Here is a 12,307-nt window from a genome sequence, read left to right on the forward strand (position 1 = left end):
AGCTGCCGGCTCCTCGCTTCCCGCCCGGAGTGGACCTGCTCGCTGTGCCCTGTGATTCCACCTGCTCATCCCTCCAAACGATTCCTACCCTTCCATCCATTTGCGTACGTGAGTTTGTTCTGTTCGTGCTGTCCTGGGTAGTAAACTAAGTCAGTATAAGCGAGTAATTTGCACTGTGTTACCTGCTTTTTCATGTCCGCTGTAAATACCCATGACTGCTCTTTTTGCTTATGTGTGTGTAAATAATAATAAACCCCGTTACTCTTCTGTATGTCTTCTTCTTCTTCTTCTTCCTCTTTGCATTCGTCGTCTTAGTCTTTTCCCCATTGAATATCTGTGGCGCGATACGGCCAACGTTTGGGTGAATCGGGTTTAGTCGGGGAACAACTGTTCGGTCGCGGAGCCTCCGCTCGGCAAACATACCATCCTTAACCGCAGACCGTAACAATTGGTGTCAGGAGTTGGGATTCGAACCTGGGACTAAATTTATTTCGCCCAAATTTTGGAACACCAATTGTACTATTGGCGTAACAATTGGTGTCAGGAATGTCGGATTCGGACCTGGAACTAAATTTATTTAGCCCAAATTTTGGAACACCAATTGTACTATTGGCGTAACAATTGGTGTCAGAAGTATGGGATCGGACCCGAAGTGCGCTTAACGCACTCAAAATTACAAGCTGCTGGAAATTGTTTTGTTTTTAAAGAAAAACCCGAATTTTGAAATCGCGCCATGGCTGGTCAAGGCGACGGGATGCCGGTGGGAGAGATACAGATAGACGAGGTAGAATCGACCCAGGACCTCGGGGAAATGTATATGGAGGATGTGGTTGAGGGGGTATCAGGCGCACAAAATGGCGCTCTCGCGCACGTGGTTGAGGGGGCCACGGCCGCGGAACCAATGAGCGCGGCCCAAATGCAAGCCTTCATGGCCCAATTCAGGGTGGAAATGCAGAAAGAAAACGACAGTATGGAACGAATGGAAAACAGAATGAGGGCTGATAGTGAGCGAATGAGGGATGAATTGGATGCTCAGAGTCAGCAAATTGAAGCAACAACGAATGGAATGAGGGCCGATAGGGAGGAAAGGGAGCAGAGGGACAGAGACCGCAAGTTGGGCGAGAGGGTCCCAGGGGTGCACGATGAGGTAACGCGGGTCGAGAAGCGCTGGTTGAACGAAGCGGAGAAAAGCGCGGGTACAATGACGGGGGTAGAAATCGCGACACGGGGTTTGGAAAAGCCGGCGACCGATGAGGTAGAGGGAATTTTATTAAAGCCAACGGTCGTCGAGGTGAGTAAAGAAAAAGTGGAAGTGGGCATTGAAATTGAAGAGACCGGGGACTTAGAAAACCACTCGCGGCAGGAGGAGGTGATGGAATATGTACAAGGTCGGTGCTCAACTCATAATGATGTGCTCACTAACCAAATAAAGAGTTTGCAGGTTTTGGTGCAGGGAGGAAGAAGAACCCCGAAGGTGAGACGTGCTGTGTGTTGTGCGGGGAGATTTTGTAAGAGGATGTTTGGCGACAAAATAATTTTCGCGCGCTTGGGATCGAGGAAGCATCCGGGCGTTGGTGAAGGGTCCCGTGTGAGTGGAAATGGCACGCGTGGGAGGAAAAAGTGTGCCTCGGCGAGTGGGTGTGTTATAAAGTGTGGGAGTGAAACCGAGTGCGAGCGAGAATGCACGTCGGTGTGTACGGAGTGTGACACAGGGAGTGAGAGCAATACGGAGTGTACGTGCGAGGGTGAGTGTGACACGGAGAGTAAGGTGGTGGAGGAACGTGTGCGAGGAAGCACACCTGAGTTGGTGGTTGCGCGAGTGTGGGAGAGCCCATGTGAGCGCGTTAGTGGGTGGATGCCAGAGTGCACGCCCATGGTGAGTGTTACGGAGGACGTAACGGAGGATAAGTGTGGACCGAGGTGTGCGAACGGCGAGTGTGCGCGAGAGGTGTGGTGTGTAACAGGGAGAGCATTGGTGGAATGTACGGATGGCGTTGGAGCACCGAGCTTGGTGAGGGTGAAAGGGGTAGCGTATGCGTGTGAGCATGCAGGTGAAGCATCGACGGTAACCGGGTTAGCGGTTAGGGCGACGGATAGCCGATGCGAGCACTCGGGGCGCGGTGTGCTTTGTTGGATGCGAGGCCTGGCGCGGATCGAAGCTGCGTCGTTTCTCTTCGAAGCGTCGTTGCAGATTCGGGCTTGGCCCCGCCCCGCACGGTCGAGTCCGGGCCTTGGCGGGTGAGGCGACCGGTCCGGTTCAAGGGCGAGTGGGAGGAAGCGGAACGGTGCCCCCTCGTGGGGACGGGGTTCCGACCGGGGGAGATTGAGCCATCGGGCCCGGGACCGCAAGGTACCGCACCGAGATGGTGCGTGGAATCTCGGCCAGACCAAACCACCTCCCTTGAACCGAAAGCCGGACGGATTCAACCTGCAGGCGACCAAACCACCCGAATTCATTGCTCGGCTTTACGAAGCCGAGTTTAATGATGTCATGACGCACCGAGGCTAGGATATAGCGGACTGTGATGATGATAATAGTGATAGTGATTTGATACGAAATTTAGAATAGTGGGTAGAATTGGCAGAGTGATTGGCAAATTTTTGATTGGTTGAAATTGGATGAGCCAAATTGATAGTGGGAGATGCCCCATGTGGTGGGATGGCAACTCTGTCATCCCTCACACCGGGGGGCAAAGGAGCACTAGACTTATGGGGTTTATGGCAGTGAAAACTAGCCCGGGTGGGTTTGGATAACGATAGGGATCTAGCGAAGATGACATTAGGTAACGTTAAGGTTAGTTAGTGACACTGATACCTGTAGTGGGGACGCAGGTAGATTAGAGTGGATAATAATGACGTGGGGGCCCAATAGTTTAAAGGGGCGACTGGGAAGCGCAAGTTTCAGAGGGGAGTAGTTAGATGAGATGATGCCGTGTGTTTGAGGATTGAAAAGTGTGTAAGGAACAGGTGTGATTGCACAGGTGTGCAACTGAACAGGTGTGTGGAGCAGTGTTTGAGTGATGGTGATAGTGAGGTGTGTTGTGTTGACCAAATGGTCCAGGAAGGAAGGAGGGTGCAGGTGGCACCAGGTGTGAGTGCACAGGTGTGCACCAACAGGTGTATGGAATAAATGGTTGTGTGGAAGACATGGAGTGTGGAATAAATGGAGTATTGGAATGGATGGTCGTGGAGTGAGTATGGTGGAAACTATGGAGTGGAGTGGATGGTGCGAAGGTGTGAATGGGGGAAGGATGGACCCCCATCACGAATACCCGGGGAGGGTAGTGTAAGTGTTAGGTAGAGGGTATAGGTAAATTGTGGTTGGATATTGGCATCTGTGGTGCGGGTGGAAGAATGGTGATTGGATGGGTGCATTAGTGTTGTGGAAATGGCTGGGCGTGTAGCCTGTTAGTGTGGGTAGTTGGTTTGGGCACTCCACCACTGTGAGGATGTCGGCCAGGTGAGGCCGCAGGTGGGCTCTGGGAGCCGGTAGTTGTGGATGGGGCCCGAGGATCCGGAGGACGGACCCGGGTAGCCCAGTGCCAGAGGGCACCAAGGGGTGACAGAGCCAGGAGGGGCCTTCCCCAGTTAGTTAGGTTAGGGTGAGGAGCTAGGTAAGCTCGGGTGGCAACTACAGTGGTGGAGGTGTGCAGGTGGGTAGACCTGCTGGGAGAGCTACACGTCTCAGCCCAGAAATTGTGCAAGGGCACCGGGAGATGAATCGGGGGAGTGAGACCCCAAATTGAGAAGCACCACAGTTTGGTCAATGGGAATTGGTTTTTAGAACCCATAGTGTAAGTTGGCCAATGGATTGGCAGGGAAAGACCCTGGGTAGTGTAAAGTGTGTTAAAGTCATTTAGAGGATAGTTAGGATTGAAGTCTCCTCGCACCATCTGCATCCACTCACCTGAGGTGACGTACCTCCACACCATGCCAGGTTGTTTTTATTATTTTTATGATGCAAATGTTTTGGATTGTGAGACGCATCATGACATGGGTGTGACATTGTGCTTTGTTGTTCCATCTCTTCCTCCTTATGAGGATTGATGACGAATTGGGTGATGGCAAATTTTGGTTAGAGGGATTGTGGTGACGAATTTGGTGCAGAAGAAATATGGGGAGACGTGACAACACAACAACAACAACATGCATTTTAAAATTGTAAATTAGCGACGTGACAGTAGCGACGAATTTGTAAATGTGTAGATTTTTGTACATATGGGGTAAGCGCAAGGGTAGTGTAGGTGACAGGGGGGTGACGTACGGTAGGGACGAGCTTTCTCACTTCGCCCTCCATACGCATTTCACCTTGCATTGCCTTATTGATGTGTACCCTTGTGACCTTACCCCTCGCTCATCTGTCTTCCCCCTTTTGTCTCCCACATGACCTGTGCGCCATTGGGCGCCGAGGGGAGCATGCGTGATTCCTCCATTGTGCGCCCAGAACTCCCAGAACCAGCTGTCTGCATCCATGCACCACATTATGGACCACATGTCTGTGGTCGAGCACCACTTATGGACCCCGTGGGTTGGGGCATAGCCCCTCTGCTGGAACCGGCCATGAGGGCCAGAAATCTTGTTGGCGGACCTTGGCCACAGGGCACCGATGCCCCACAGGTGAACCACACGTAGTCGGCCCCCTGTGGGCCATAAATAAAATAAAAAACGGACACGTTAGGTGCATTTCATTGCAAATAGGCCGCCAGCAAAGGAAAAAGACAACAACTGGAAGAAATAATAATAGCCAGCAGAGGGAGCCGAAGAGCAAGAGACCACCTGCAGGGTTAGGGGTTGTTGATTTTATTTTTATTATTGAACATTGATGAACTGTGGTGACTGCACCGATTGGTGCTTGAGGGTGTATTGGTGCGTTTTGGGTGCTTTAATGGTGCGTCGATGCAGAGCAGACTGTCTCCCCCCCCCAGAAAGAACAATCACAGGTCCTGGGTTGCGTTTTGTAAATAAAATAGCATCACTGTAAATAATGCTCCCCACCGTCAGTGTATAGTTTGAAGACCATTCCGCAATTCGGTTAACTGTGGGTGTGAGTCTGTTAGGCAGGGTGCAATGGAGCAGCGGGACACATATATCTATGTTTTAAAACTGTCGCACTCAGGGTCAGGTTAAAAATAGAGGGAACTACACCTACGTGTCATACTAAATAAAAGTTGTAGGCCCGGGCCGTGCCTAAGAGGAGGAGGGTGCAGTGTTGCGGATATGAGGATTGTATTTTTTTGATTGTGTGTATTGTAGTGGTAAATTGTTGTGTAACATTGGTTGGATATGGCCCCTCCTGCCTCCAGAGTTGTGTAAAGGTAAAAAGGGCATCCCGGTAGTTATTCCATGAAACATCACATTGAAGGACACGATAAAACCCTTGTTCAGTAGCTTTTATCTTATTATGTGTTTTAGAGTAAGGCCTTGTCTTCCATTAGAATGACACTCCATTGCACCGAATCAATTAAGAATAGCTCCCCTTCAATAATTCCATTTCCCAGCCAAACTCTCCATCTGTGGGTAAAGCAGTTCACAAGCGTGGGGTGCACGCCCTCTCATTTCGCTGCTATAGTGAATATGTGCTCCGTGCTCTGTTTGAACAGGAGGGGCGGGGTCGCCAGGGAGAGGCAAGCCCAGGGCGCACCACGAAGGGCGGGGCTGTTCAGCCCCATGCCCAAATAAGGAAACAAGCCCGTGGCTCGCCACGAGGGGCGTACCGTCGGTGCCATGCCCAAATAAGGAGACAAGCCCGTGGGATTACCATACAAGGTCAAGAAACAGAGCACGGGGGGGAGGGCGGTACCGAAACCGAGGGGGGCATGTCAGACCCACGCTGAAGGTATGAGAGAAGGGTGCGACGATCGCTGGGACAAGCTACACGAGAGATACGGCAGATGAGTCCAGGTGCGTAAGAGAGTTGGCAGTCCACCGGGAGAGAGTTCAGAGTTGCACCGGAGTTGCGTGAGAGATACGAAAAGCCTTTGACAAAGAGCCGCTTCAACCAGCCCCGTTTCAACCCGCCGAGTGACCCTGCCGGCGTGCGCTGTAAAGCCGAATACAAGGAGCTGCCGGCGTGCGCTGTAAAGCCGAATACAAGGAGCTGCCGGCTCCTCGCTTCCCGCCTGGAGTGGACCTGCTCGCTGTGCCCTGTGATTCCACCTGCTCATCCCTCCAAACGATTCCTACCCTTCCATCCATTTGCGTACGTGAGTTTGTTCTGTTCGTGCTGTCCTGGGTAGTAAACTAAGTCAGTATAAGCTAGTAATTTGCACTGTGTTACCTGCTTTTTCATGTCCGCTGTAAATACCCGTGACTGCTCTTTTTGCTTATGTGTGTGTAAATAATAATAAACCCCGTTACTCTTCTGTACGTCTTCTTCTTCTTCTTCCTCTTTGCATTTGTCGTCTTAGTCTTTTCCCCATTGAATATCTGTGGCGCGATACGGCCAACGTTTGGGTGGATCGGGTTTAGTCGGGGAACAACTGTTCGGTCGCGGAGCCTCCGCTCGGCAAACATACCATCCTTAACCGCGGACCGTAACAATACATACAGTAATGTGCAAAAGTTTGGGTTATTCCATGATAATCATACTATAGGTATCAGAGTTTTGAGTATGCACATGATCTTTGACCAATTTGTGTTGAAATATTAAATTTATGACATCATAGGTCACATGGTGTTGCAGCCATATTGGATTGAAGGAAAATATTAAACAATTATTATACACCATTGATGCAAAATTTTAGAAATATCATCGAAATATCATTTTATGTATATAAATATTGTTACGGATCTCAGAGTACGGCGCTCCCATTACCGAGGGGGGGGGGGGTTAATCCCCTCATCTATTAAGCTGGCCGTCTCTGGTCCTGGAGCTATGACGTCACTTCCGGTCAGCGCTGAATAGGGCGGTAGGCCAATTGTTCCGATTACCGAATTACCAGCGCCTTCCGGTAAGCGAGGAAATGAGACCCGCCCGAGCCGCGGCTGTAATGGACACGCCGAACGAAGCAAGCTACGACTCAGGCCGTTAACAAAAGGACTAAACCCGATTTAAAGCGGTTGGCCAAATTGTGCCACAGGTACTCAATGGGGAAAAGACAAAAACGATCGGACGAGAGGAAGCCAAGAATAAGAAGGGTGAAGGAAGAACAAATAGATTTGTTAACTACGTAAAAGAGGAAACGAAAGAAGGGAATATACAAGAAGAGGAAACAAAAGGACATTGGGCAACCTTAGACACTCTTATATAACACGCCCCTGACAATACAAACAGACTCACACGAAAGGTAGCTGGTAGGGGAGGAACGTCCAGGCAGATGGTTCCAGGCGAGGGGATGGTCCAGGCTCCGTGTCCGTGGGTGAAGGACGGCTGGCAGCTTAACGCGCGACTGGACCTTACAAACGCGTGGGGCTGGAATGCGCGTACGTACAGCGTGCCGAATGCTCTCAAAACCACGGCAGTTCGTATTGACAACGATCGTCCCAAACGATCCTCTGCGCAATGTTCTTATGTTTGCTGCCTCTGCGCTGTTCTCTTGCATCTGCCGATCTCCCCCGCATCTGCTCTCTCGTTCATCTCCCGAATCCTCTCCGTCTACTCTGCATGAAAAGGCTTTGCGCTCGCGCTTTTATTGCAAGCTTCGCGTATCAAGCCGCGTCCGCTTTGCTCCGCCTACCCGTGAACATGCCTCGGCCCGGATTGGTCACGAGGGTTCATTGTTACCTCCCCTGGTGACGCGTTGATGGGGCCACGCCTAGGTTCCTGGTCGCTCCTCCCTTTTTTCTCCCACTATGACCACGTGCGTAATGGTGGCTTGGGGCCAGCAAACAAACCAAAAAGGCAGCGAACGCTGCAATACGGCTACTGGCACTTTGGAGAGAGCGAGAGATTGGGGATAATTGAAGGGGCCTATGTTATTTGATTAATACAATGCAGAGTCAAACTATTGGAAACAGATCCTTACCTGAAACACATACTAATGAAATAACTAAAGAACAATCTATGGTGTCCTACGTGTTGTACATGGCCTAGCTCGGGTGCAACCTTTCCAAAGGGGGATATTTACAAGAATTGTTATTTTACAAAGTGAAGGTTCTAAAAACCGTAACACAATCAATATCATTTATTAAATATCATTTATGCATTTAGATGAATTATTATCATTGAATTTAGATCATTTGAATTTAGATTGAATATATTATGTAGTTGAATGATTAAATAGGAATATTAAATAGGATTAATAGGAATAAATATCATTCAGAAATATCATTTTAGAAATAACACCATTGTTGCATTTAATTTGAAATTGATGACATCGTAGGTGATGTGGTTTGGCAGCCATCTTGGATAGAAAAACAAACCTTATCGGATCAACACAAAAATTCACAAAAACATGATACCCCACCCATACATATGCAGAGTGTGCATTTTTAAGGTCATATGTTACGTGGTATGGCAGCATTAGCTTGAAAGCTGATATTTAAACAAAATCCCTTCTCCGAAACCGCTTCACCAATCGATGTGAAACCTGTCCTGTCTGGTGAAAATGGGATACTTGTAAACAGCTGATGGGATTTAAATCAAACTTGTTTATTTTTAGGACAGCGAACGAGGGCATCTACCCAAGACATGCGGAGACATATTGGTGACACAGTCGCATTGCTCTTTTTTTTTTTTACCTGACCTGGAACGAAGTTCATGGGAGCTTATGAGATGGCTCATCAGTCAGTCCGTCAGTCCATCAGTCAGTCAGTCAGTCACTCCATCCATAAAAACCTGAAGCTTCTTCTGCGAAACCGCGAATGGGATTGCGACCAAATTTAGCACAAATTATATTTGTTGTGTTGTGACTAAAGTTTGTTCATGGCATTAAAAAAAAATTGGGGTCTTAGGGGGTTTACCCGGGGTCAAAGTGGATCCAAGTTTGACCCACTAAAATAGGTATTGGCTTTCTTCTCTAAAATGACACAAATATTTTTGATGAAACTTGACCACAACCTTCACCACCCGTGCTGTACCAAAGTTTTTTCATGGCATTAAAAAAAAAACTGCCCCTTTGGGGGTCTACGGGGTGGGGGTTTCCCCCCAAAATAGGTATTTGCTTTATTCTCAGTAAATACACATACAATTCCGATGAAACTTCACCACAACCTTAACCACCCATGATGTACCAATGTTTGTTGAAGGTCTCAGGAGGTATATGGGGTTGGGAGAGGGGTGGTTGCCCCCCCAAAATAGGTATTTTTTCTTTATTTGTTTAAAGTCTCATGATTATGTTAGTATGATTGGACATGCTGCCTTGTCTTCTTGCAACCATTGAAATTGGTTCAAAATACCCTTAGTCGGTGCAGTATACTGTTTATTATATCAGGTGAGCGCCAGGGGTATGTGCATTTTATTTAAGGTGAGGTGACTCGTTAAAATTTTTCCCCAGAAATTGTGCACCGACAAACATGCATACAGGCGTTCTCCCATTCGTTATCTCCATTTGCGGGTTTTAGAAGGTGAGGAAGTTCTCTCAGAACTCAAATTATGGAGATAACCCCCTATGTTTCTTAAAACCCGAGTTAATCATCAAACTCTTCAAATCAAAATGCATAGACATTGACAGAAACCTTCATGGGGATGGTTCTTGAAGAAAGAAGCTTCAGCATCTTTGGGTTCGCGTCGATCCAGGTGAACATCAATATCGTGCTCAGTTTTCACTTCCACTTTCACAAATAAATCTGGAAAAGGTAACTTTTATTAAATGCAGGTAGTGTTGTGTTACGTGCATAGCTGGTTCCACGGTCTTAAAATAACTAAATAAATATATATATTGCATTTAAATCATTGATTTTAGGTCTTACTTACAACAAAACAAACAACAGGCATTTTAAGACCATTTTCCCTGGAAGAGCGGGGGTTAGCCTTGCGGTCCCCATGACAATCTTCTCCATCTTGCCCTATTTTCTGCATCTCCCCTTGTTAACCCCCTTGCCGGCACTTCTTCATTGACCATCTTTAGCCAAGTCTTTCTCGGTCTTCCCCATCCCCTACTTCCTTCTACATTCATTTCCATCACTCTTCTCAACCAGTCACTTTCATCCTTCCTCAACACATGACCAAACCATCTCAAACTGTTTCTCTTCACAGAATCCATCACAGGCTCTATTCCCATAATCCTTCACAATCCATCATTTGTCTTCCTCTCTCTCAACGATACTCCACACAACCACCGAACCATTCGGATTTCCACCCTTTCCAGCCTTCATTGCTGCTCTACGTTCATTACTCATCTCTCGCTCCCATATATCATTACACTTCTCACACATGCAGCATACACGTTTCCCTTCAGCTTCAACGACACTCCCCTCCTCGTCAGCATGCCACTCAGTTCCCGAAACTTCTTCCATGCACATCTCACTCGAGCAACCGTTGCCGAGTCTGATCCACCTTCTCCATTCAGCATGTCTCCGAGGTAACAAAATGTTTTCACACCTTCCAGCTTCACGCCATCTCCAAGATCCAACTCAACATTTCCTCCATCTGCAGCTCCCTCTGTGCACACCTTACATTTGAATGTAGCTGCCACACTGGTTAATGACCCTCTCAACCAACTACATTTTTGATGAACCCACTCAGCGTACATTGCACTTTGAATGGAATTCACTCCGACACCCTTCCTGCACACAGCACACGGCCACTTTCCAGTTCTTTCCACCTCACCAGATGCTTTACCACTTGCTATCACCTTCGTTTTTCCGATATTCACCCTCAGACCTTTTGTCTCCATACATTCCTTCCACTTTTTTTTTTTTTTTTTTTTTTTTTTTGTATACAAGATCGAGGCTCGTGAAAGAGCGAACATTAATCACACAGAAAGACAAACAGACACATAAAACAAATAACATCGGGAGCGGTAGACAAGATGGGGAGAGAGGGGGAAGGACACAAACACAACATTTGAGAGCAGGGACCGAGAGACATGGAGACATCGAGAGATCTGTGGGAGGGAGAGGGCTTTGGGGGGGAGGCATGTGAAGGGGGGGAGGCATGTGAAGGGGGGGAGGCATGTGAAGGGGGGGGTGGGAGAGGTATAAACATATGGACACTGCCAGGATTTCCAGGAAATAAGTTGGAATTTCAAACAAGGTGGATCTGGGGTGAATTAGTGGGGGTAGAAAAGATCAAGGTTATGGATGGGGGAAGATAAGAGATGGTGGTGAACAGCTGTTTTAAAGACCTGGAGGGAGGAGAGGGATTGAAGGGAGTGTGGGAGTTTGTTCCACAGGCGGGAGAAAAGAGGAATGAAAGAGTGAAGGTGAGCAGAGAGCCGAGATTTCGGCAGTTTAACCAACAGAGGGTTGCTGGCAGATCTTGTGCGACCTGTAGGAATACTTGGGGGACAGAGCACAGAGAGAGCTGGGGGAGCAAGGCCGGAGAGGAGTCGGTAGAAGACAGAAAGACCACCTACCTGCCTGCGGTGAGTGAGTGAAAGGCCCTCAGAGATAGCTTCATCGCGGGAGATTCCAATGATTTTGAAAGCTTTGGATTCAACAGCGTGAAGCCGAGCCAGGTGTGAGGCAGGAGCACCAGCCCATAGGGGAGAACAGTATTCCATTGAGCTGCGGATGAAAGCCTTGTAAGTGGTGAGGAGCTCAGGTGTGCCGAGGAAGGACTTCGCACGACGGAGGATGCCCAGTCGGCATCCTCCGTCGTCAGTTCTTGTTCATCTTGTTCATCTTCTCCTTCAGTCCATCCATACTTTCTGCAATCAACACCAGATCATCTGCATACAACAACTCCCACGGTAAACCGTCCATTACGTTCCGAGCCAGCACCATCATCACAGCTACAAATAGTAGTGGACTTAGTACCAACCCCTGATGCACTCCGACCTTCACCTCAAACTCACCACTTTTCCCGTCCTTCGTCCGTACAGCTGTGCACGCTCTTTTGTACATTGCCATCACTACTCTGATCAACCATTCCTCCACTCCTAACTTCCTCAATGCCCATGTCATCATTTCACGTGGAACCCGATCGAATGCTTTCTCCAGATCAGCAAACCCAAGAAACAACTTCTTCCTCTTCTCCATGTACTTCTCCTGCAACTGCCTCACAATAAAAAGCACGTCTGTCGTTCCTCTTCCTGGCATAAATCCAAACTGCATTTCGTCAATCTTCACTTTCTTCCTTATCCTCCTCTCCAACACCCTTTGCAATACCTTCATTCCATGCTCCAATAACTGTATCGCTCGATACGAGCCACAGTCCAGAGGGTCACCTTTCCCCTTGTATAGAGGGACGAGGGTACTCAGTTCC

The 12,307-nt window shown here is 48.4% G+C and overlaps 1 protein-coding gene across 1 annotated transcript in view; it reads right to left on the reverse strand.

Moving 5' to 3' along the window:
- LOC144892331 (uncharacterized) overlaps nucleotides 1-12,307 on the reverse strand; it is a 37,862-nt gene that overhangs the window by 3,217 nt on the left and 22,338 nt on the right. Inside the window, exon 3 of the mRNA XM_078778326.1 lies at nucleotides 9,616-9,726. Within this exon, the coding sequence (XP_078634452.1) occupies nucleotides 9,616-9,726 (111 nt within the window). The remainder of the gene's footprint in view (nucleotides 1-9,615; nucleotides 9,727-12,307) is intronic.

Source organism: Myxine glutinosa, chromosome 5, assembly GCF_964187855.1.
Source record: "Myxine glutinosa chromosome 5, kmMyxGlut1.1, whole genome shotgun sequence".
In the NCBI taxonomy this organism is placed as follows: Eukaryota; Metazoa; Chordata; class Myxini; order Myxiniformes; family Myxinidae; genus Myxine; species Myxine glutinosa.